Here is a 21,487-nt window from a genome sequence, read left to right on the forward strand (position 1 = left end):
TGTGGAGAGGTGAAATGCGGTGCAAAGTTGAGCTTCTGTGGAGAGGCGAAATGCAGAGGAGAGATGAGCTTCTGAGAGGAGGCGATTTGTAGAAAGAGATGAGTTTCTGAGAGGCGAAACGCAAAAATGCAAAGGAGCGATGAACTTCCTTGGAGGAGCGAAATGCGGAGAATGAAGCTTCTGTGTGGATGAGCTTACGTGTAGATGAGCTTATCAACGGAGAGCCTTCGGCTTTGCTTAAAGCAGAGCCGAAGGCTCAGTAGCACTCGTGAAAGGTCACGTCATTTGCCAGGGCCCGATTAAAGGCATTGGTGCCGTAGGGGCCTCTACCCGCTCGGCAGTATTAGTGCCGAGCGGGTAGGGGCCGGCATGCAGAGAGCACGCTCTCTCTCGCATGCCTTTCTTGCTCGGCACCGTGAGTGCCGAGCAAGACCCATTGTGGAGAGAGAGAGAGCAGAAATTCTGCTCTCTCTCTCTCCACAGCCCTCGCTTCTCTCTCTCTCTCCAAGTGCTCGCACGCTTTAGTGGAGAGAGAGAGCAGAGCGAATTCTGCTATGCACTAATGCAGAGCAGAATTCTGCTTCAGCCTTGCACGCTTTAGTGCAGAGTTGAATTTCAACTCGCACTAAAGCGTGCAGAAAAAAAAAAAAAAAATAAGACACGGTGCAGAGAGAGCAGTTTTGCTCTCTCTGTTTGCTGTCTTGCTCGGCACTATGAGTGCCGAGCAAGACAGGTGCTCGGCACTAGAAGTGCCGAGCGGCCACTCGGCTCGGCGGTTAAACTGCCGAGCCGGCCGCTCGGCGTTATGACCGCCGAGCGGACCCCTAAACGGCATATATCTTTTCTCTCCCCTAAAATGGTAAATAAATTTTTTTTTGTATGCAATTTGGAAAAAAGCCCACGATCGACAGCCGCTGCCAGGTCCAAACCTTCGAGGTCAACCCATCTCGTTGGTCAAAAGTTTCTAGAGTTTTGACTTCTCTCTCTCTCACCACTCTATATATATTCTCTCCAATTTATTACCCTAACGTAGGAAAACGAGGTTTCAAAATTTTAGAAACTACAAACAAAACAAGAACGACGATGTTCTCGAAGGAAGCAAGACAGCTTCTCTTGATCTGCGTTTTCTGCTTATGTTTCACGCCGTTTCTTGCTAATGGGAGGGTCAATCCCAAGTTCAAACTGAGAGCAGTCAACCTCGGAGGTTGGTTAGTCACGGAAGGATGGATCAAGCCTCGTCTGTTTGATGGAATCCCCAACAAGGACTTCTTGGTACGTGTTTGTGTTTTTCTTCGGCAAATTCGCCATGCGTTGCGGCCGTTTTGTTCATGTTCATTGATGAATCTTGCTGCGATGTTCTAGGATGGAACTGGGCTTCAGTTCAAATCGGTGACCGTAGGGAAGTACCTGTGCGCCGAGAGCGGGGGAGGGACCATCGTAGTCGCTAACCGGACCGCCGCATCCGGATGGGAGACCTTCAAGGTGATAGAACAGCATCGAGAGAGAACTCAGTCGTTCGATCCGAAGCGAAAGCAATGACTGAGAAGACGTGTATACCTTTTTGTTTTTGCCATTGCAGCTATGGAGGATCAACGGGACACTGATTTTCAACTTCAGGGTCTTCAACAAGCAGTTCGTCGGGCTGGACGCGGATGGGGTCGACGTGGTGGCCGTTTCCAAGGCCCCCGTCTCGACGTTCGAGATCATCAGGAATTCGGAGGACCTGAGCAGAGTGAAAATCCGAGCTCCCAATGGCCTCTTCTTGCAAGTAAGAAGATGCTCTATTCTAAGTTTTGTTTTTTTTTCACATCATGGCAGTTTGATTGGGTTGATTGCCGGTTGGAGATTTAAATCACGTATTGAGATGGGTGTGCGATACTGGTGGCGGCGGCAGGTGAAGACGGAGGTATCGGTGACGGCCAATTACGAGGGGGAGGGTGGATGGGGCGACGACGACCCTTCCGTTTTCGTGATGAGTTTCGCCGGTAGAATGCAGGGCGAGTTTCAGATCACCAATGGCTATGGACCAGAGAAAGCCCCACAAGTCATGAGGGTAAGAAACCACGAACTAAGAAGAGCGCCGTCATTTTACTCGTTTACTTTTTTCACTTCGTGACATTTTCGGACGTTTAGATTTGTTCCTTATCAAATTCTACTTTCTAAAAATGCCAAATTGGTCAAACGAGTAACGTGTCCAACTCAGAACGATCCAATCCGTGCGGCGATCTCTTCTTGATACTATTATTTCAATTGATAAATGAGAAGCGATCTTGTTGACTTCTATCTTGAATACCATGTAACGTGTCCAATTGGGCTAAAGGATCTTCTTCGTATGCTTGAACTTGAATAAATGCCGCCACATAATCGGTTGCGCCGGATTTTCAGGAGCATTGGAGCACATTCATAGCGGAAGACGACTTCAAGTTCATATCCACAAACGGGTTGAACGCGGTGAGGATTCCGGTGGGTTGGTGGATAGCGAGCGACCCAACCCCACCGCCGCCTTACGTGGGCGGCTCCTTGGCCGCACTCGACAATGCCTTTTCTTGGGCTCAGTACGTCCTACATGATCCCCACCTTTATCCTCACCGTGTTAGTACATTCAACGTGTTGGATAGACAATCGAAAAGCTTTCGTCTCACCGTTGAGCGTGGTAGCCCAACGACATAAGAGTTCGCTCTGTCGCTCTGCCTTTCATGAGATCACGAGTTTGAGCCGGGTGTTTCTTTTGGATTTGATATAACCGAGTGAACGATGCCCTCTTTTCCGTATTACCACGTGTATGTACAGAAGCTTTAAACGTGCCTAAATTCTACCGTTGACCACATCTAATGCTTCTGTAAATTCGGTAGGAAATACGGTGTGAAGATCGTAATTGATCTGCACGCAGCACCAGGCTCGCAGAATGGTTACGAACACAGCTCATCTAGGGACGGATCTCAGGAGTGGGGAGCCACTGATGCTAACATCCAGCAGACGGTCAAAGTCATCGAATTCCTCGCTGCTCGGTAAAAAAACTTCAACTCACGTTTTGTACCAAATACTATCACAGCAAAGATAGAAATCTGGAGTTCCCAAATGCCATTTTTCGCAGGTATGCGAAGAGCCCGAGCCTCTACGCTGTCGAGCTCATCAACGAGCCTCTCTCCCCGGGAGTAGCCCTCCATGCCTTGACCAAGTACTACAAGGCCGGATACGACGCGGTGCGCAGGCACTCCCCGACCGCCTACGTAGTGATGTCGAACCGCCTCGGGCCCTCGGATCCCAAAGAGCTCTTCCCGCTGGCCAGCGGATTGGCGGGGACCGTGGTGGACGTGCACTACTACAATCTGTTCTCGGACATCTTTGACGACATGACGGTCCAACAGAACATCGATTTCATCTACACTAACAGGACGGCGCAGCTGCATAACGTCACCACGGCGAACGGTCCTCTCACCTTTGTGGGTAAGTCCGACGGCGACGCCATCGATTAACATTTTTTTCCCTTTTTTTTAACGACAAGGAAACCCTTTTGTTGATTTGATATGTGAATTTGGGTGGAAGGTGAATGGGTGGCTGAGTGGCAAGTGAGCGGAGCAACGAAAGAAGACTACCAGAGATTCGCCAAGGCCCAGCTCGAGGTGTATGGCAGAGCGACGTTCGGTTGGGCGTATTGGACACTCAAGAATGTCAACACCAAGTGGAGTCTTCAGTGGATGATCAACAATGGTTACATAAAGCTTTGATCTTTCGAACTTTTGTCGGTATGTTCCTGCACATTTACACCCATGTGGTTGATTTTCGTGATGATCAATTGTTTGACCTTGGTCTGCGCGCATCATAGAGGAATAAATTAGCTTTTACTGTTCCTGAGTGGCTCGTGGCCATAAGCAAAGATTGATTGGAGCTCTGAAGAAGAAATAACGAACACTGAACGGGCAAATGCAGGGCCAAGAACGTGGGCTGCGGTGTCGGATGGTGCTTGTAGTCTTCGCACTATAGCTCCACTGAAAATAAGCGATGGGTGCTCTCAGAGTTGGATTTCTTCTTTTCGGGGTCAATTTGATTGCAACATGTCAACTTGAGGGTGCGTTTGTTTGGGGGAAAGTATTTTTCGGATATTGATTTTTCGGACTTTCATCTATTTGGTTCTCGCCCAACAGAAAATACTTTCCGTTCAACGGAATACCCATGCAAAAAATTAGGAAAGTTAATTTCTAAATCTATCTAAATAGACGAAACATTTTCCATTGTAACTAGCTTCTTTTGTCGGAGATTAGGGCTCGGGCACCCAAGGCCTTGGGTTCCCCAGCGTCGGCGTTGATGGACTCGAGAGCGGGCGTGGGGGACTCGGGCTCAACATAGGAATAGGGATCCCGGGGTGACCTCGATGAACCATAGTTCGGGCGAGGGGGATTCGGGCACAAGCATAGGCTTCGAGGTCCCAAGCCTAGCCTCTGTGGACTCGAGCCTAACCACCAAGACCTCAAGCTAGCCTCGATGGACTCGGGCATGGGCATCGAGAACCCGGGTATGGGCACCGAGAACCCGGGTATGGGCACCGAGGTCATGGGTCCGGCCTTGATGGACTCAAACATGGGCATTGGATCCGGAGCCTCGGCCTTGATGTGCCCAGGCACGGGCACTAGGAACTCGAGTGCCAACTTTTTGGACCTGGCTCTAGTGTCGGGGCAATGGGTGCGGGCACGAGCACCGAGGCTCGGGGTCTTGGCTTGATGGACACAATCCTTAGCACCAGAGACTTAGGCATCGACACTAGGGTCTTAGGCTCGGCCTCTATAGACTTGGGCATGGGCATTGGGTCATGGGCTTGGGGCCAGGGACTCGGTCCTAGATGCCGGGTACCTAAGAATGAGCATTAGGATTCCCATGCCCAGAGCACAATTTCTGTTCATATTTTGAAAAATAATTTTTAATTTTTCAAAGAAAAAATCATTTTTCCTGAATTTAAGCTTAGATTTTCTGTTCGACTCGGAAACTGATTATCTTAAGCTATCCAAATGCTGCGCTTCTACATTTTGCAATGACTCGGAATTCACACCGTGTGATCCTAACAATTCAGATCGGGGAATCCCCGGCAATCATGATTCGGGCATCCCGAAATTTCTCACGATTATACGATTTGACGATATGAAAAAAACATCCTCGGATTGTTAAGACTTTTCCATTTTGTGCGAAACGTGTGAATTCCGTCGAATAATTGGGAGCAGCGGCCCCGCGAAAATGATTGCTTTTTGTCCGTTAAGACGACTTCTTCTTCTTCTTAATTTGTCAATTAGTGAGGTCTTTCTATGAACGTGTGTCAGGCATTAAAAAGTGTTTTTGGGTAACAGTTGCTTTAAATATATTGGCTGTGCGATGCCAAGAGTTCGGGACAAAATGATGCTTCTCAAAAAGCGTAGAATCCCTCTTTTTCTTAAGAAAGAAAAAAAAGGGGAAAAAAATTCAAAAAAAAAAAGGACGAAAAAAATTTCTGGCCGACGAGATCGGACCCTTTTTTGAGATTGATATGACCACTTGAAAGCCTTTATTTGAATTTTTTTTTAATTCTTTTGACACTTTGCTAATTGAGTCGATCTGATCAATTTTAATCGGAAACCGCTGATGTGGACGTTAGACGTCGTACATAGCACATCCAATGTTGATGTAGATAATTTTTGTAAAAAAAAAAATATGAGTTTTTCCAGCGAGGGTGGCAGCCCTCAATTGTGGCCGATGAGGGTCCCCAGCCCTCACAAATGGTCGGGAGGGTCGGGTCTGCCGGCAACCCTCGCCGTACTTGATAGAAAAAAAAAGGAAAAGAAAGAAAGAAAAACAAAAAAGAAAATTAAAAAAAATATAAAATTTTATAAAATTTTGTTTACCCCAACTATGGTCGTCAATTTCTGATTAAAATTGATCGGATATATTCAATTGGCAAAGTGTTAAAATATTGGTGATTTAATTGACAAAATTAAAAAGTATAAAATTGAATTGGCTAAAATATAATAGGAGTAAAATTTTTTGGAATTTTTTTTTTTAAAGGGTACGAGTGATCCCCTCTTGCTGTACCACTTCTTGCCCATTTCCTAGAAATTTCACATATATAACTTACGAAAAAGTTCTTGCATATGGTCCGGGTCTTTTATGAGCTCAATGAATTTAAACCGTTGCGTCGATTGGTCCTACTTAGGATTCACATCATTCGACGGCTGTTATTCACCGGGCTCATGTGGACTCGTCCCTCGGAATTATTGCGCACGAATTAGAAATCAGAGCAGACGTGAAAGTGAAAGCAACGACAAGTTAATTAGAGAGAGAGAGAGAGAGAGAGAGAGAAAGATTTTCATAGAATAAAAGGAGAGAAACGGACTTGCTGACTTGACCTGGATGTAGAAAATGGACAACATGCTGACGAAAGGTGGAAGACTTTTTGATAAAGAGCTAGGAAGCATGGATACACTTTGGAAAATATTAATGTCACGTCATACACTTCGCCACTCTCCGATACTCTTTGATATGCGATCGGCATGTGATTAGCATTCTAGACACGCCGGATACACGTTATCAACACGCTAGTTCAGCATCCCGAGAGGCCATTTCGACACGCACGTAGTCAATTTTAATCATTTTTACTATATTTTGAGTCAAAATGTGAATTTATCAAAAACATATATACCTCGGTCATATATCCAGTCATCCCAGAAATGATATACCCATATAGCCAAAAAAAATTATTCAATCGTGAATCCTTAACATAAGAAAAAAAAAAAAATCACTGCCGATATTTTTATTTATACATGATAATTTATTATGTATATATAAAAATTTACATTTAATATACACGTGTCCTAATGTATCGAAATTCTCTATTTTTTGAAAATAACGTGTCGGTGTATCATGTCATGTGGTGTCACGTGTTGCGTATCGGTGTTGGTAATGATGTATGGATCTACGATTAAGATTGTATCGTCCTTGACAATATTAAGGAAAGCATTTCCCTTTTCTTAGTTTCTTAATGAGCGTCTTAAGAGCACTCTTTAACAAAATCCTATTTGTAAAGGGAAACATAAATGGACAATGGAAGAATAGTTAGATCTATATATTAAACAAAGAAGAAGATGAATGTGAACCTTCCTTGAAACATAAATGGACAATGGAAGAGTCGTCAGATCTATATATTAAATAGAGAAGAAGATGAAAGTGAACCTTCCTTGAGTTTATTTCGCTGTCCGGAAACGTTGGAACATTACTATCTTGTCTTAAGGGATTTGCTAGTCGACAAGACTATCACGTTATTTATGATCATGTGATATCTCAATCAATGGGTGCTTTATGCAAAACACGCTGTAATAATGTGTTGATTTACGATTGAAATTGTACCGTCCCCGACAGTATTAAGGAAAACATTTCCCTTTTCTTAATTTCTTAATGAGGGTCTTAAGAGCACTCTTTAACAAAGTCCTATTTGGAAAGGGAAACATAAATGGACAATGGAAGAGCCGTTAGATCTATATATTAAACAAAGAAGAAGATGAATGTGAACCTGCCTTGAGTTTATTTCGTTGTCCGGAAAAATTGCAACATCACTGTCTTGCCCGAAGCACAAGGAACATTAACGTGCGAAGGACGGGGAGGTTGACCAGAGTCAAGTCGCGAGAAAATTTTAAAGAAAAGCATTCCGTATCAAGTGGAGCAGAACAGATCACTCAGCATAAATAGACAGATTAGCTTGCGGCAAAATTACATCATACCCGCAGACGACTCAGCTTTGAAGCTAATCGAGTGAGTGACTCGACTCGACTCGACCCCATCGTGCAAGCACGCATTGCATCTTTCCTTAAACCATTTCGAAATTCTATTACATGAACATTTCTTACACGAGTAGTGTTGGATATGTTTTGGTCATGTCCAGTGCAGATTTTGTGTTTTCCTTTTGGGACAACCGGTTGCATGACTAGCTGCTGTTTTGTTTTGTCTTGATTTTGAACGGGGGAGTAGGAAACGAGAAAGCCATGGATGTCATCAGCAATGGGGTCCGATCGATCCGCAGCCATTCCGATCAAGAGAAGGAGAATCACGACCCCAAAATAAGAGCAGTTAATCTGGGAGGCTGGCTTGTCACAGAAGGATGGATCAAGCCTTCCCTCTTTGATGCAATCCCCAACAAGGACTTCTTGGTACCGTGCCACACGTGCTTGCCTTAGCATTTTCGTCGCTTTTTTTGATCGGTGAATCGTTTGGTTTTGACGATTTTCTTGACTCTCAAACCGTGCATAATGTGTAGGATGGGACTAGACTTCAGTTCCAATCAATGACGGTCGGGAAGTTTCTCTGCGCGGAGTCTGGCGGAGGAAGCCGGGTAGTCGCCAACAGCACGGGGACGAGTGAAGTTTCCAAACCCAAGGCAGGTTCTGGTTCCGGTTGGGAGACATTCAGGGTGAGTTAGCTTTAAGAAGACAAATAACCTTAGGCTATGCAAACTCCTGCCTTCAGTCCGGCGGTTAAGGGTGCGTATGGTAACGTTTCTGTTCCCGGAACAACTTTTGGAACAGAAACACTTTTTTCTGTTTCTGTTCCCGGCTACGATTTTTGGGAACAGAAACGCGTTTGGTAACTACAAAAAAAAAATGTGTTCAAAAGCTTTGATAAAAAGTCGTCGTCTTTGAAAGTGTGAAGGAGTAGTCCAGGAACAGAGGGTTGCAAAAAGTGTTCCTCTTGCATTATAAAATGTGTTCAAAAGCTTTGATAAAAGTGTTCCGGGAACAAAGAAACAAGTATTTCTTGTTTCTCGTTTCTGCTCCAAAAGTGTTCCCATTTCTGAAAAGTGTTCCCGGAACACTTTGGGAACACTTTTTTACCATACGCGTTTCTGGAGCGTTACCATACGCACCCTAAACGACGAACTTGTACACCAAGCGATGATAAATTCCATGTTTGGGCTACCGCCGTCTGGGTTTCGGCTCACGTCTCACACGGTCAGGATTTTGTTGGAGTTATCTCACGGGGACTAACATCGAACAACGTTAGGAACGGGACTGATGCAATTACAATGTAACCTGTCAGTAAAGTAGAACTCAGATCGTTCAACTCGGAATGAAGTGTCATCTTCAGAGAAGATCATCTCCTTTCATTGACCTGCAGATGATCTGCTGTGTTTTGTGTATGTAGCTGTGGAGAATCAGCGAGACGCTCTTCAACTTCAGGGTCGCCAACAAGCAATTCGTCGGCCTCGGTTCCAGTGGGGACGGGATCGAGCTGGTGGCTACTTGCTATTCACCAGGAGCACCAGAAACCTTCGAGATTGTGAGAAATCCGGACGATCCAAGCCGCGTTAGGATCAAAGCTTCCAATGGCTTCTTCTTACAGGTCATCATCAATCTCTTTCCATTTTCCTAGATCTTTACACAAGACTAATGCTGGATCTATCAAGACTGGTTGAGAAATCACTGCATGATCCGTTAGAACTGGTCTACCGAATTGGACGTTAATCACGGTCCATTTATTTGACGAGTCACTCGGTTACGGTTACGGTTCTAGCCCGTCGTGTCATGTTACAAACGAATTTAGTAGATTAAGATCGTTCTCTATGCATTAGTATGTTAGATTGAGAATGAATAAGAAAGAAGAGCGGTCATGGTAGTACAAACTGTTTTCGCAGGTGAGGACGGAGGAACGAGTGTCGGCTGATTGTCGACGCGACGAGAGCGATGCGTGGGGAGACGATGACCCGTCTGTGTTTGTCATGAGCTTCACCAAAAGATTGGAAGGCGAGTACCAAGTCACCAATGGTCTCGGACCCCAAGAAGCCCCCAAAGTCATGAGGGTAAGTATCTATAAAATCCGTCAAAAGAAATCGGGCAAAACTTAATTGAAAGGGTATGAATTGATAACAGGAACATTGGAGTACGTTCATAGTGGAAGACGATCTCAAGTTCGTCGCTGAGAATGGGTTGGACGCCGTGAGAATTCCGGTGGGTTGGTGGATAGCGAGCGACCCGAACCCTCCGCTGCCTTACGTCGGCGGGTCCTTGGCCTTTCTGGACAGCGCCTTCTCTTGGGCGGAGTGAGTCTATTACCACCGTCTTCTCTTCATCTTTATCAGATCCAGGAGCAATCCGTAACATGTCATTTGAATTTCTTACCTGCAGGAAATACGGGCTGAAGGTCATAATTGACCTGCACGCAGCACCTGGTTCCCAAAATGGCTGGGAGCACAGCTCGTCAAGAGATGGGTTCCAGGAATGGGGACACACAGACGACACCATCCAGCAAACCCTCCATGTCATAGAATTCCTAACTTCGCGGTAATCGCTTAATTCGCGGTTCGAACCCTATTCCGAGTGCTAGGGAAGTGATTCGATTTCTGCCTGTGTAGGTACACCGAGAGCCCGAGCCTTTATGCCGTCGACCTCTTGAACGAGCCGCTCGGGGAGACGCTCCCTCTGGAGACCGTCGCCAAGTACTACAGGGCTGGGCACACCGCCGTCCGCAAGCACTCCCCCACGGCCTACGTGATCATGTCGCGCGTGCTCGGACCCTCCGGCCCTGAGCTGCTGCTCCCCGTGGCGAGCGGCCTGGACAGGACGGTCGTGGACATGCATTGCTACCTTCTGTTCAGGACGAAATTCGGCACCGTCCAAGAGAACCTCGATTACGTATACGAGCATAGGGTTGCCCAGTTGGACCGTGTGGCTACATCGGATGGACCTCTCACATTTGTGGGTAAGTTCAAACTGGTGAAATCAGATTAGCGTACCAATTAATGTTCGCGATTTGCTAATGCGCATGAGAGTGATGTGAAATTGCAGGTGAATGGGTGGTGGAGTGGACAGTGAACGGAGCAACCAAAGAGGAGTACCAAAAGTTTGCGGCGGCTCAACTGGAAGTCTACGGCAGAGCCACGTTTGGATGGGCCTATTGGACTCTCAAGTGCGCACGAGACCATTGGAGCTTGGAATGGATGATCAAGAATGGTTACATTAAGCTTTAGACGTTACTCTCGGATTTCCAGATGGCTGCCAACTATTCTAAAGTTGAATAAATGCGTGATTTAATACCTAATTACCTTTAAAAACTCGTATTTTTCAGTCTTTCGTGAAAATTTTCAGTTGGGTAATACTAAGCATGAGACTCTCGTAACTTGTAATAGACTTGCTATAATATATGAAGTTGCAAAACTCTTTGTTCCATGCCCGGATGAACATGTTTTCTTTAACTGTGCTGGGAAATATTAATGAGTGTCGGTAAGTGTAAAAAAATGTAGTTACTGAAGATGACCAATGAATTTTTTTCCAAGTAACTCGTGTAACTTATCAACAAATATATGAAATTATCAAATTGTATACTAACTTGCCAACTCTTATTTCCATAGTTAACAGCCGTGTAGAATGTACAAACTCTTATGTTGAGTTACCAACCTGAATTATAGTGACTTTACTTACTTCCGTCATATCAATTACCAGTTAGTTTCGGATTACCAACTCTCATTCGAGTTACTTTCCCAACATTTAAATATTACTTTTACTTTACAAATTTTTCTATTTAGTTATCAACTTCTATTTGTCTTGATTAGCAACTCCTCATATTTGTGAACACATTACCAATATAAATTTGCGTGAATCACCAACTTTTACCACCTTAATTTACGTTACTTGCTAACGTGAATACGAACTTTTTTTTTTTCAGTTTACAAGTTTGTCTTGTTGTTTACGAACTTTTATTAGCATCTCTTAGCAATGCCCTAGAATTACAACTTTTTTTTCAGGAAATTACCCACCTTAGTTGGAGTGACTTGCTAATTTTTCTCCAATTAAGTTACAAACCAATTTTTGGTTATTAACTCTCATATAAATTACTTACCAAATTTTTGTTGTCTTGTAATTACCAACTTTTTCTGTGTTTTATCAGCTTTTGTTTATCTCTCTTGACCACAACTATCACATGAATTTACTGACTTTTATTTAGGGAATTTTCCGATATTTATTCAATTAAATTATCAATTAGTACCGTGTTATCGACACTTATTTCAGATAGTTAGCAACTTTCATTTTTTTTTTAATTAACGAATGTTTTCTTCCAATAGAATAGTGGTTCAATGTAAAGTTAGTAAGTTACTCAAGTGAAGATTGATAAATTCATATGCTAACCGATAAATTTAAGGCGTTGATAAGAAGAGTAAATGGGTAAAAGATCAATCTCATGTTTTACGACATAAAGGAACCAAATAAAAATTTTGGAAAATAATCAAATATTATAATTTTTTTTTAAAATGCTTTTATGATAGTACCGTTAAAAGTCGATATAAGTTTGACCGTAAATTCATATAATATTATTGTCTATTTTGTATAAATTATTTATTAATTAAAAAATGGCGTGATAAAAAATAACTGTCGGTTGAAATGACTGTTTTGCCCAAATTGTCCCCGGAACTTTCTGCGAGTCAACCTCATTTTTCGTTTGACTAAAAAAAAAAAAACCTCAGTTTTCGTCCAGAGTTCACCCGTCGTCTCTCTCCACCGGAAAAGATGCACGGCCGGCCTCGGCCGGCGCCGAAGCTCAGAAGCTACGAGCTCTTCAATGCCAGTTTCTCTCTTATCACCACGACCGCATGTACACTCTCTCTCTCTCTCTCGCTGAATTTTTATCTCACTTCTCTTCTGTCCACCGTCGCACGAGTGGAACGATCTCTTTCGATTAAGTCTTTTGAATTGATTGTGATGCGATGTTGCTCGCAGTTTCACGAGGGAGGCTGTCGACGCCAGTGCGAAGCTCCTGGAGACCAATCCCGAGTACTACGCCGCTTGGAATTGCAGGAAGCTCGCGGTTGAGCACAACGTCAAGGAGTCCGAATCCTCTCCGGAATCTGTGCAATCCATCTTCGACGAAGAGCTCAAAGTGGTGCGTTCTCTGTTGTTCTAAGCTTTTTAGGATGTTTCTAGAGGGTTCGAAGTGGTCGTGCTGCTTGTTCCACATCTGAGTTTTTAACTGCTGCTTCGAGACTTAGTTTGGTACCTCAAAATTTCTCCTTTTGAGGTTAATTCGCAGCGAATTTCAAGTATTTTCGACCAAAAAAATAAAAAGGTTAATTCGCAGCGGAATGCTTTAGCTATCCGTAGCTTTGTAGTTCTCCACCTCTTGTTTGCGATATGGAGTCGTTTGATGCTGTAAGATTTGCTGCTACTAGGAATCAGGATTGCAGAATTTGTCTGTTACTCAATCTTCAATGTGATTGTCTTTTCTTGCTAGCTCTAGGAGCAGGTCTACATATTCCTAGCCTCTTTGGCTTTCTTCAGACTAAGCTATAGTTGCAGGTATTTGTCAACAGCGCGTGACTTGTATGTGTATGAATGATTAATGTAGGTCGAGAATGCGTTGAGACAGAACTTTAAATCTTATGGAGGATGGCATCATCGAAAATGGGTGTTGAGCAAAGGTCATTCATCTTTAGATGAATTACGGCTTTTGGATCGGTTTCAGAAGGTCGATCCTCGAAATTTCCATGCATTGAATTACAGGAGGTGGCAAATTTCATTCTGCAGGATATATAAATCATGATAAGCTTATCAATCTTATTTTCTCTTCTTTCAAAATTTATTGCCAGATTTGTGGCAGCACTGCTGGGCAGATCCGTGGAGGATAAGCTGCAGTATGCAGAAGATTTGATAGGCAACAATTTCAGTAATTACTCCACTTGGCATAATCGAAGGTATGCTTGTAAGCTCTCCGTGCTGCTTATGTTGATTGTTGTCGATTGCACTGCTAGGAGGGTCGTTTGTGGACTTATTTATGGAACTTTTACTGGAAGCATGATATAATGAATGGTGGCATCACTTGTTTTAGCTATTTGTCCAAACTTGTAAGGAATTTGTCTCTTTTGTGATAGGGACTGTGTCACTCCCTTGCACTTCATATGCGTTAGGTAATTATTAGAATGCCGAGTTATTACGGTGGTTGTTCTTTGAGTTTAAACATTTGATACTCAAAATTAACCCCATAGTTTATTCTTCTTGCTGTGCATCTACATTGTGAAAGTTTCTCTGCCTTTTATGCATATTAGAGGGAGAAAAACAATTCTGAGTTGATTTTAATTTCAGTTTTCCAAACTCGTGACCTCATCTCTCACCTGGCAAGAGATTTTGCAGTATGCTATTGTCAGAGATACTGAAGAAAAAGGAACAAGAGTCGTCTTCTCAAGATATTATAAGCAAGGAGTATGAGTTTGTACTGAATGCTTTATATACTGACCCTGACGATCAAAGTGGTTGGTTTTACCATCTGTGGCTTCTTGATCAAACATTCAAAGCCAAGGCTCCTTTGCTTGTATCTTCTTTGCCTGTTCGTGGATCTGATCTCGTTCTGTCAGGAAATGTGTCCATTGGTAATCATCCTTTGTCTTCATTCTCTGAGTTTACTGTTGCTTTGGAAAGATTTCCTGTTGTCCTGTATTTCAATCAGACCGTTGAAGGTGTAAACTCGTCAACAGTTACCATTCAATCTACATTTGTTCAGAATGAAGATGTTAATGCAAGCCGTTTTATTCGCAGAATTCTCGGCCTTCTAAAGTTTGGGTTGGATATTTTGATTTATCTGGTGTAGATCATCAGTCTTCAGCACTCCATACTGTTGAGGTTAAGCTTGGACATAATCAGGGCATCATGTCTTCAGATGGTCTACAGCTTAGTGTTACTTTTGATTTGTCATTTACAGTAACTGTAAAGCCCTTGGAAACCCGATCTTCTAAAGATGAGAAAGTGGCATGGGAGGAGGACAAGTTTTATGCTTGTGAAATGCATTTGCAAATAGCCATTCCAAGTCTTCGTTTTGATGGAATGGCAGTGGAGAATAAGTATGAGCCAACAACTTCACATTGGCAGATTGGAACTATCGCTGAAGAAATAAGTCAAATTAGAAACTTGCTGGCTCTCTCAGATAGGTAAACCTGATCCCAAAGCTGGAAAATTGTGCCTTTGGTCTGACTGCAACTCTGATTAACTAATAATCTGTCTATTATGCTCGCTCCATTTTTCAGCAAAATTGGGAAAATCACACTGGCAAGACTATTGATGGCTCATGATGCAATGTTATTTCCATATGCTACGAAAACTGTTCATGCTGAAGAAGTTCTTGGGCTATACAGTGAGCTAATGAAATTGGACCCATCTCACTCTCTATACTATAAGGATGAGAGAAGCTTAGTTTTGTTGCAACAGGTAACTTACTCTTCCCTTGAAATAGATCTTCCAAGAAAAGCAGGCCTTTTCTTTCTCAGTGATGGGAGGCTGCATATGCATTTGGATCTTTGAAGTGACTGTTGTTTTTCGTGTCTGTCATTGCCTCATTGCTTATGTGATACTTCATTGCAAGTCATAAGACAAGATGCTGGAGTTCTTTGGTATTTACTATAGTCTATTACGTAAAGGTTCTCCTGTCAACCATTTGGATTCTCATTTTTTTTCAATTGTCACCAAGGTGAGTTTAACTTGTTTCTAGCATTGGAATTGGTGTTTCCCAAGGATATATCTTATTCACAAGATATTGTGGAGGGACGCCATGTTTGCACTATATTAGGCAATAAATGTCATTTTTTCGCAAGATAAGAATTTCGCAGTAGCATTTGGGAGGTGTGCACAAATTTCAATGAGACTGTTGTTTGAATGTAGACGAGGATTACCCTGTTGTTCTGTGCTACTGTGAATGAGAATGAAATGAGCTAAGAGATAATGTTTTGATAATTCTTTAAATGATACTGCAGCTGCTTTCCAGCCAGGAGATGCTGTTGAGGCACTGCTTTTGCTGTGGAAGCATCACCTCGTCCGGTACTCATGGACCATATGTGTACGTCTGAATAATCTGTCAATATCTCGAATGGGATCATTTGATAAACTGTTATGGGTTCAAATGCTAGACCTTAGTGACAATAAACTTCAGTCAATTGAAGGTAAGATATTTGCTGTAATTTCTTTTTTTTTTTTTTTTTGGTTTGGGTTGTGGGGTGTGGGTTGAGTTTGGGTTTGGGTTCTGTGGCTGGGCCTAATTTTTGTTTGCTTAGTTGATATAGGCGACATATTCATTTATCTTTGTGCAGGCCCCAAAGCAGATAAACTTCACAATTTTGCATTAATATGTGTAGCGACCTACAAAAATCCCCCCCTGGGGACCGTTTCAAAGGCAAAATAACACAAGTGATTTCAGGGGGGTGGTTGGGCCTAAATTTTGTTTGCTTAGTTGATATAGGCGACATATTCATTATCTTTGTGCAGCCCACCCGAATTTGATCGACTTTATTCAGCAGATGAACTTCAGATTTACATTAATTTGTGTAATTTAAATGGCCTACAAGAATTTCCTCCTGGTCTTTTCAAAGGTAAAATAACACAAGTTATTTCATATTAGCACAGCCTCCCTTTTGTGTAAATATCTGCTGAAGTTCATTGTTAAGAAGTTAACGTTCCCCTGCTTTTTTTTTTCCCATCTACACGAGCCAGGGTGAGTGTGTTCATTTTGTCTACATTCCTTTGCTTATCTTGCTCGGCGCATGTGTGAGTTTGCTGCAGAGCTAGTGCTTGTGCTTAGGTTAAGCTGGGTCAAAACGCTGTAGCTGTTCAGCCATTCAAATCTTTTGGGCTATTCAGGTTTCTTTACCTTAAGTGTGAAAAGGATAAAGAAAGAGTTAGCTTTGCGCTGGTTCTGTTTCAGGACTGGAGGCTATGCAGCTTCTCCATTGCTTGAACCTGGGAAGAAACAAACTGCAGAGTTTCACTGCGCTGGACCCTTTGAGATATCTGAAATCCTTGAAGGTGCTGAATATTTCTCACAATGAGATAGGGTTACATTCTATGGACACCACACGCTTCTTGTGCTCTGCTGCTCCTCTGTCCCATAATGAAGAAATTACTCGGAATGGTGATGATTTTTGCCCTAAAGATGCCGATGTGACAAACTATTGGGAAGCTTTTGTAGTGTTCAAGAATTTGGAGTTGACACAACTCGATATTGTAGGTAATGCAGTCGCCAATGAAATGTTCATGTCATTTTTGCTGAAGATTCTGCCCGCGCTACAATTTCTGGATGGTCGGAATTTGCATCGAATCTGAAATTACTCACTCATACTTCCGGATTTTCTTGCTTTTGCCATCTTTTCTTTAGGTATAGTACATCTGCTGGTATCTTCTTGTTTACTTTTGACTCATTGGGACTTTGCATTAGTTATCCAAGCATTCCTTCTTCGGTTTCTTTTGGCCTTCTACCTTCTGTGTCTGACATTCTTTTCCATGATATCACTCATTTCTACGCATGGGTGTTTTGCAACGACAAAATTTATCACTTCAAACAATATAAGGGGAGGAAGATTACAGCAAATTTTACGGGAGTCTTGGTGAAAGACAAGTTGTTTATTGTCAAAGAAAGGGAGATAGAATGATACCTCAAGCGCGGAGGCATCCAAAAGTTTGCCGAGGCTCAACTGTAAGTCTATGAAAGAGCCACGTTCGGATGGGCCTATTGAGATCATTGGAGCTTGGAATGGATGATCAAGAATGATTGCAATGAGCTTTAGACATTAACTTCAGAAATTCATATTTGTAAGTGTCTGCAGTTTTCACTGAACTATATAAATCTTAAGACTTTACGTCGAGTAATTCTAGTCACGACAGTCTCAAGACTTAGCATGGATTTGCAAAATTACTGATTCTTATACTGACTTACCACTTTTATCGTCACGTAATTTATGGCCGATTAGAATTTATTAACTGCTATATGAAATTAGCAACTTAAATTATAGTGAAGTGCCAATTTTTGTCAGATTAATGGTTTATTAGCTCTTATCCGAGTTAGTTATCAATACTTGATTATTGGTGTCAATTTGTCAACTTTTCTATTTAGTTATCGACTTTTATTTGTTTTGATTAACAACCCCTTATATTTACTAATTTTTTTCTAGAAACTGTTAATATAAATTACCATGAATAACTAACTTTTTTCCTCACTAAAGTAATGCCCAATATTGAATTATGAACTCTAATTAAATTACCCACGAACATGCATTTGGGAACTCAGTGGAATCCAAGGTAGATTGAAATGGACAGTGGGGTACCATTACAGCCTTTATGCACGCATCATTAGCTTTTTGGGCAATGCCCTTTCAGTGGGAAACATCAATTACTAAATCAAAAAAGAACTCATTTGGAAACATTATTGTCAACCACAGTTGGATTTGATGGATTTCTAAGCAAGAAGGATGCACCATTTCACACATCCTACAGGCTCGAGTGAAGTTCAGATCGTTGGTAAATACTCGTTCACTTTTTAGATCGAGAAATCTCTCATTCGTCGTATTGCTATTTACGAATGTACATGAACAAGTTGAAGTCGATACTACTTATTAATGATTAAGTTGCGGCCATTAGGCACCCGGCCCGAGGTTAAGGGTGCGAGTGGGGGACACCAACCAAGGTTCGATCCTCAACAAAAGCAAAAGAAAGAAAGATACACCCATCCAATGGCAAAAAAAGTTACTAGGACCGAATCTAGCATGGAGCAATTACTATATATGCTTGGTAGATGTCAAGTACAATCGTTTCCTACTAAATAAAAAAAGAAAAGGAAAATTGCATGATGCTTCCACTGGGTCGGTTCATAGCATCAAGAATATAATTAGGGCAAAGATATTTTGCATGTGATGGTGGGTCATACTATTACTCGTCCTTCTTAGAAGCTGACCTAATAAACCATTCACTTGTCCATTCCTAAGAGTGAACGATGCTCCTAAGCAATGACTTTGTGGTGAGCTATTATGGGCAACAATCAATCGACCAAAGCAATGGCGTGTAGAGACATCAACTTCGGTTGAGCTGTTCATACCTGTGCGTATACCCGAGTTGATATCGGAGTAAGACGCCTCGAACTTTAATTCCTCACGCCTCGTTTTCGCTCGTTCGTGGGTTTTCTGTCATTTCCTTTCTTTTCCCCTTTTTTTTCCATTTTTGCACGGTCGGTCTCGACTGTTCTTTTGACCATACGTATCAAGTTCACACGCTTGAAGACCTTCATTATCAAATGGGCATCCGTGTGATGAACGGTGCTAAGAGGTGGAGAATATTCCGCGACGTACTTTAACAGCTTCAACTTTTGAAGTAAACGGTCGTGCATTCGATTATAACTTAAGCAGGCAAGGAACCGGTTAAATGATCGCGGCCAAACATGCGTGGCTTAGCAAGAGAAAGGCGAGTAAGAAATTCAAGATATAAATCACGACTTGTGCATAAGAGCACTCTTGCAACTGGCTTTGAAAATCTAAAGATACTTCGAAAGTGTATAGCTCAGAAATTATGGTCCTCAAGTGCCATTAAGTGTTCGTTGAGAACCTATAATTTGAGCGTACATGTATACAACGAGTTGTGGGCGAGTCCATCGGAAGTTATTTCCGGGGTCTAGAGTTCAATCATCATGTGAAGTTACCTATCTCCGACATGCGTTTCACTGCTATTTCGGCCGCCATTAACCTCCAAATACTTAAGTTAATCGCGTACTCCATCAATCATCTCCAGGCATGCACTTCTCCGGGGTTTCTACTAATCAAGTTCCATAATATCTTATATAGAAAACTCGAGCACATCCTCTCAACATCTTATTAGTCACATCATCAACTCATAAATTCATGCGAAGAAACTCAAGACTTCATAGTTACATGACATTCTCGGTCTGAATTATGAGTTTCATAGCGTATTAACTCTAATAAGCTTCTACTAAACACATGGCTCTCTCCAAAACCCTTTGTTTCTCCACAATCTCTCGGATAGGTAGTTGGACGAGCGCCGTGGAGTCAAATGGTCAATTATGCAGATGATTAAAAAGAACAAAAGGTCACAACCTTTGATTTTTTCTTAAGTGGTGCTCACGGGACCACTTTTCCACACGCAAGTTGAGAGGCTCGAGTCTTTCTTGTCCTTCTTTTTTTGGCCTTTCTTTGACATTCGTGAGCGCCTTACCCCGCTTGTTGGTTTGACAGTTTCCCATTATTCATGTGAACTGTTTCAGGTAGAACAGCGTCGCCGTTGATTTCTCCAGCAACAGTTCTGCCCGCAGATCTTCATGCCCAAAAAAAAAAACGAAAACCCTTCTTTTGCTGAAGACTAGGGTTTCAGACACCTGCTACAGTTTTAACTTCTAAAGCTTCTGTATCACTTTAGTTGTACTGATGCATACATACATAATTGACATCGGGGGTTCCCGAATTTGCGCATGTCTTACCGGAAATTAATGATAATCCTGAGGTTCAAACGAGGAAATTATCGATGACATTGTAGAGTTGTTATCAAGGCCAATGAGAAGAGGCTGACCCGAGCAGAGCTTAACCTATCTTGACATCATTAGAAAGCATCTCCTTAGAGTGCATTACTCTTTTTCTTAAAAGGTCAAGTGGTTGAAACTTATATTATCATCTGATTAGATCCTTGAGTTCTTAATAAGCATCGGTTAGGCACAAAGAGCTTCTTTCTCAATAAACTATCACCTTGTAAGAGAATGAGCAAGCAGCTTCACGTGCATCCTATTAATCAACTCCCGCCAACATAATTAAAGGGCCTAAGAACATAAACGAGTTAGAGGGTCTCAAATTCAAAATCGAAGCACTCTGTATAAACTTTTATGGTGGGTCTTATGAGGCGCTCGTTAATCATACTTCATTAGAAGAAGTTATTTTCTAGCACCCACATAAAAATAACACGAGGGAGAGGACGTCCTGAAAATCACAGACTTTTTTTATGTCCTAGGACACTCGTTAATAAAAATAGGGTGATGAATGAACTAAAATCACCTGTATATGCGGAACTGTAACGATATTTTATTTGGTCATTTAATTAGTGTTTACTCGTGTATTATTTTAAATTAAGGAGGGTATGAATTAGATGACGCAACAAGTGGGCAGACCAGGGGCTGAGGCAAGGAGGTCCAAAGGGGGCCCTCTTAAATAATTGGATGGCAAGTGCATGCGTTGGTGTTGAAAAAAGATTGGCACCACCCTGGCGAATCCGGCCAACTTACAAGTTGCACGCCGTTGCTAAAATGTTAAGAACTTTAGATTTTTAGGGTTTCCTTTTTCCCGTTTTTGTTCTATTGCCCTTTGCGATGAAGAAGATGCCAATTCCTAGAATGGAACTCGACCTCAAAGGAATGTTATTGTTCTCAAGGGAGGTAGAAGACGAGTGAGTATAGGGAAATGATTCCCTAACAATACTATTAGGGACAATACAATATTAACTATAAATCCACACATCATCGTCACGTATTTTGCATAAAGCACTCATTGATTGAAAAATCCTGTAATCAGAAATACCGTCATGCTAGCAGCTTCCGTGAATATGTGATCTTTAAGAAGCACCGTCCTTCTGGGCTTTTCACTCTTGGATCGAAAAGTAGAATATCACAAATGTCTAGGATAAGATATCTTAAATGGTTGAGATTACTCGCGCTTTCAATCTAACGGTACGGTGCATCTAAGGAATTA

The 21,487-nt window shown here is 42.3% G+C and overlaps 2 protein-coding genes and 1 pseudogene across 2 annotated transcripts; all 3 read left to right on the forward strand.

Annotated features, from left to right (window-relative positions):
* Window positions 1-917: 917 nt before the first annotated feature.
* On the forward strand, window positions 918-3,855 carry LOC115749017 (probable glucan 1,3-beta-glucosidase A). The gene is made up of 8 exons (XM_030685706.2): window positions 918-1,272; window positions 1,363-1,482; window positions 1,580-1,768; window positions 1,895-2,053; window positions 2,386-2,555; window positions 2,853-3,008; window positions 3,095-3,447; window positions 3,547-3,855. Exons 1-8 carry the CDS (start codon window positions 1,084-1,086, stop codon window positions 3,726-3,728), a joined length of 1,518 nt encoding a protein of 505 aa, XP_030541566.1. The 5' UTR covers window positions 918-1,083; the 3' UTR covers window positions 3,729-3,855.
* A 3,878-nt stretch (window positions 3,856-7,733) lies between these two features.
* LOC115748964 (glucan 1,3-beta-glucosidase-like) lies at window positions 7,734-11,117 on the forward strand. The gene is made up of 8 exons (XM_030685627.2): window positions 7,734-8,162; window positions 8,270-8,422; window positions 9,154-9,351; window positions 9,644-9,808; window positions 9,879-10,048; window positions 10,134-10,289; window positions 10,361-10,707; window positions 10,794-11,117. The coding sequence occupies exons 1-8, from the start codon at window positions 7,998-8,000 to the stop codon at window positions 10,973-10,975; spliced, it is 1,536 nt and encodes a 511-aa protein (XP_030541487.1). The 5' UTR covers window positions 7,734-7,997; the 3' UTR covers window positions 10,976-11,117.
* Window positions 11,118-11,181: 64 nt separating this feature from the next.
* On the forward strand, window positions 11,182-17,225 carry LOC115748942 (annotated as a pseudogene).
* The last annotated feature ends 4,262 nt before the right edge of the window (window positions 17,226-21,487 follow it).

Source organism: Rhodamnia argentea, chromosome 2, assembly GCF_020921035.1.
Source record: "Rhodamnia argentea isolate NSW1041297 chromosome 2, ASM2092103v1, whole genome shotgun sequence".
NCBI lineage: Eukaryota > Viridiplantae > Streptophyta > Magnoliopsida > Myrtales > Myrtaceae > Rhodamnia > Rhodamnia argentea.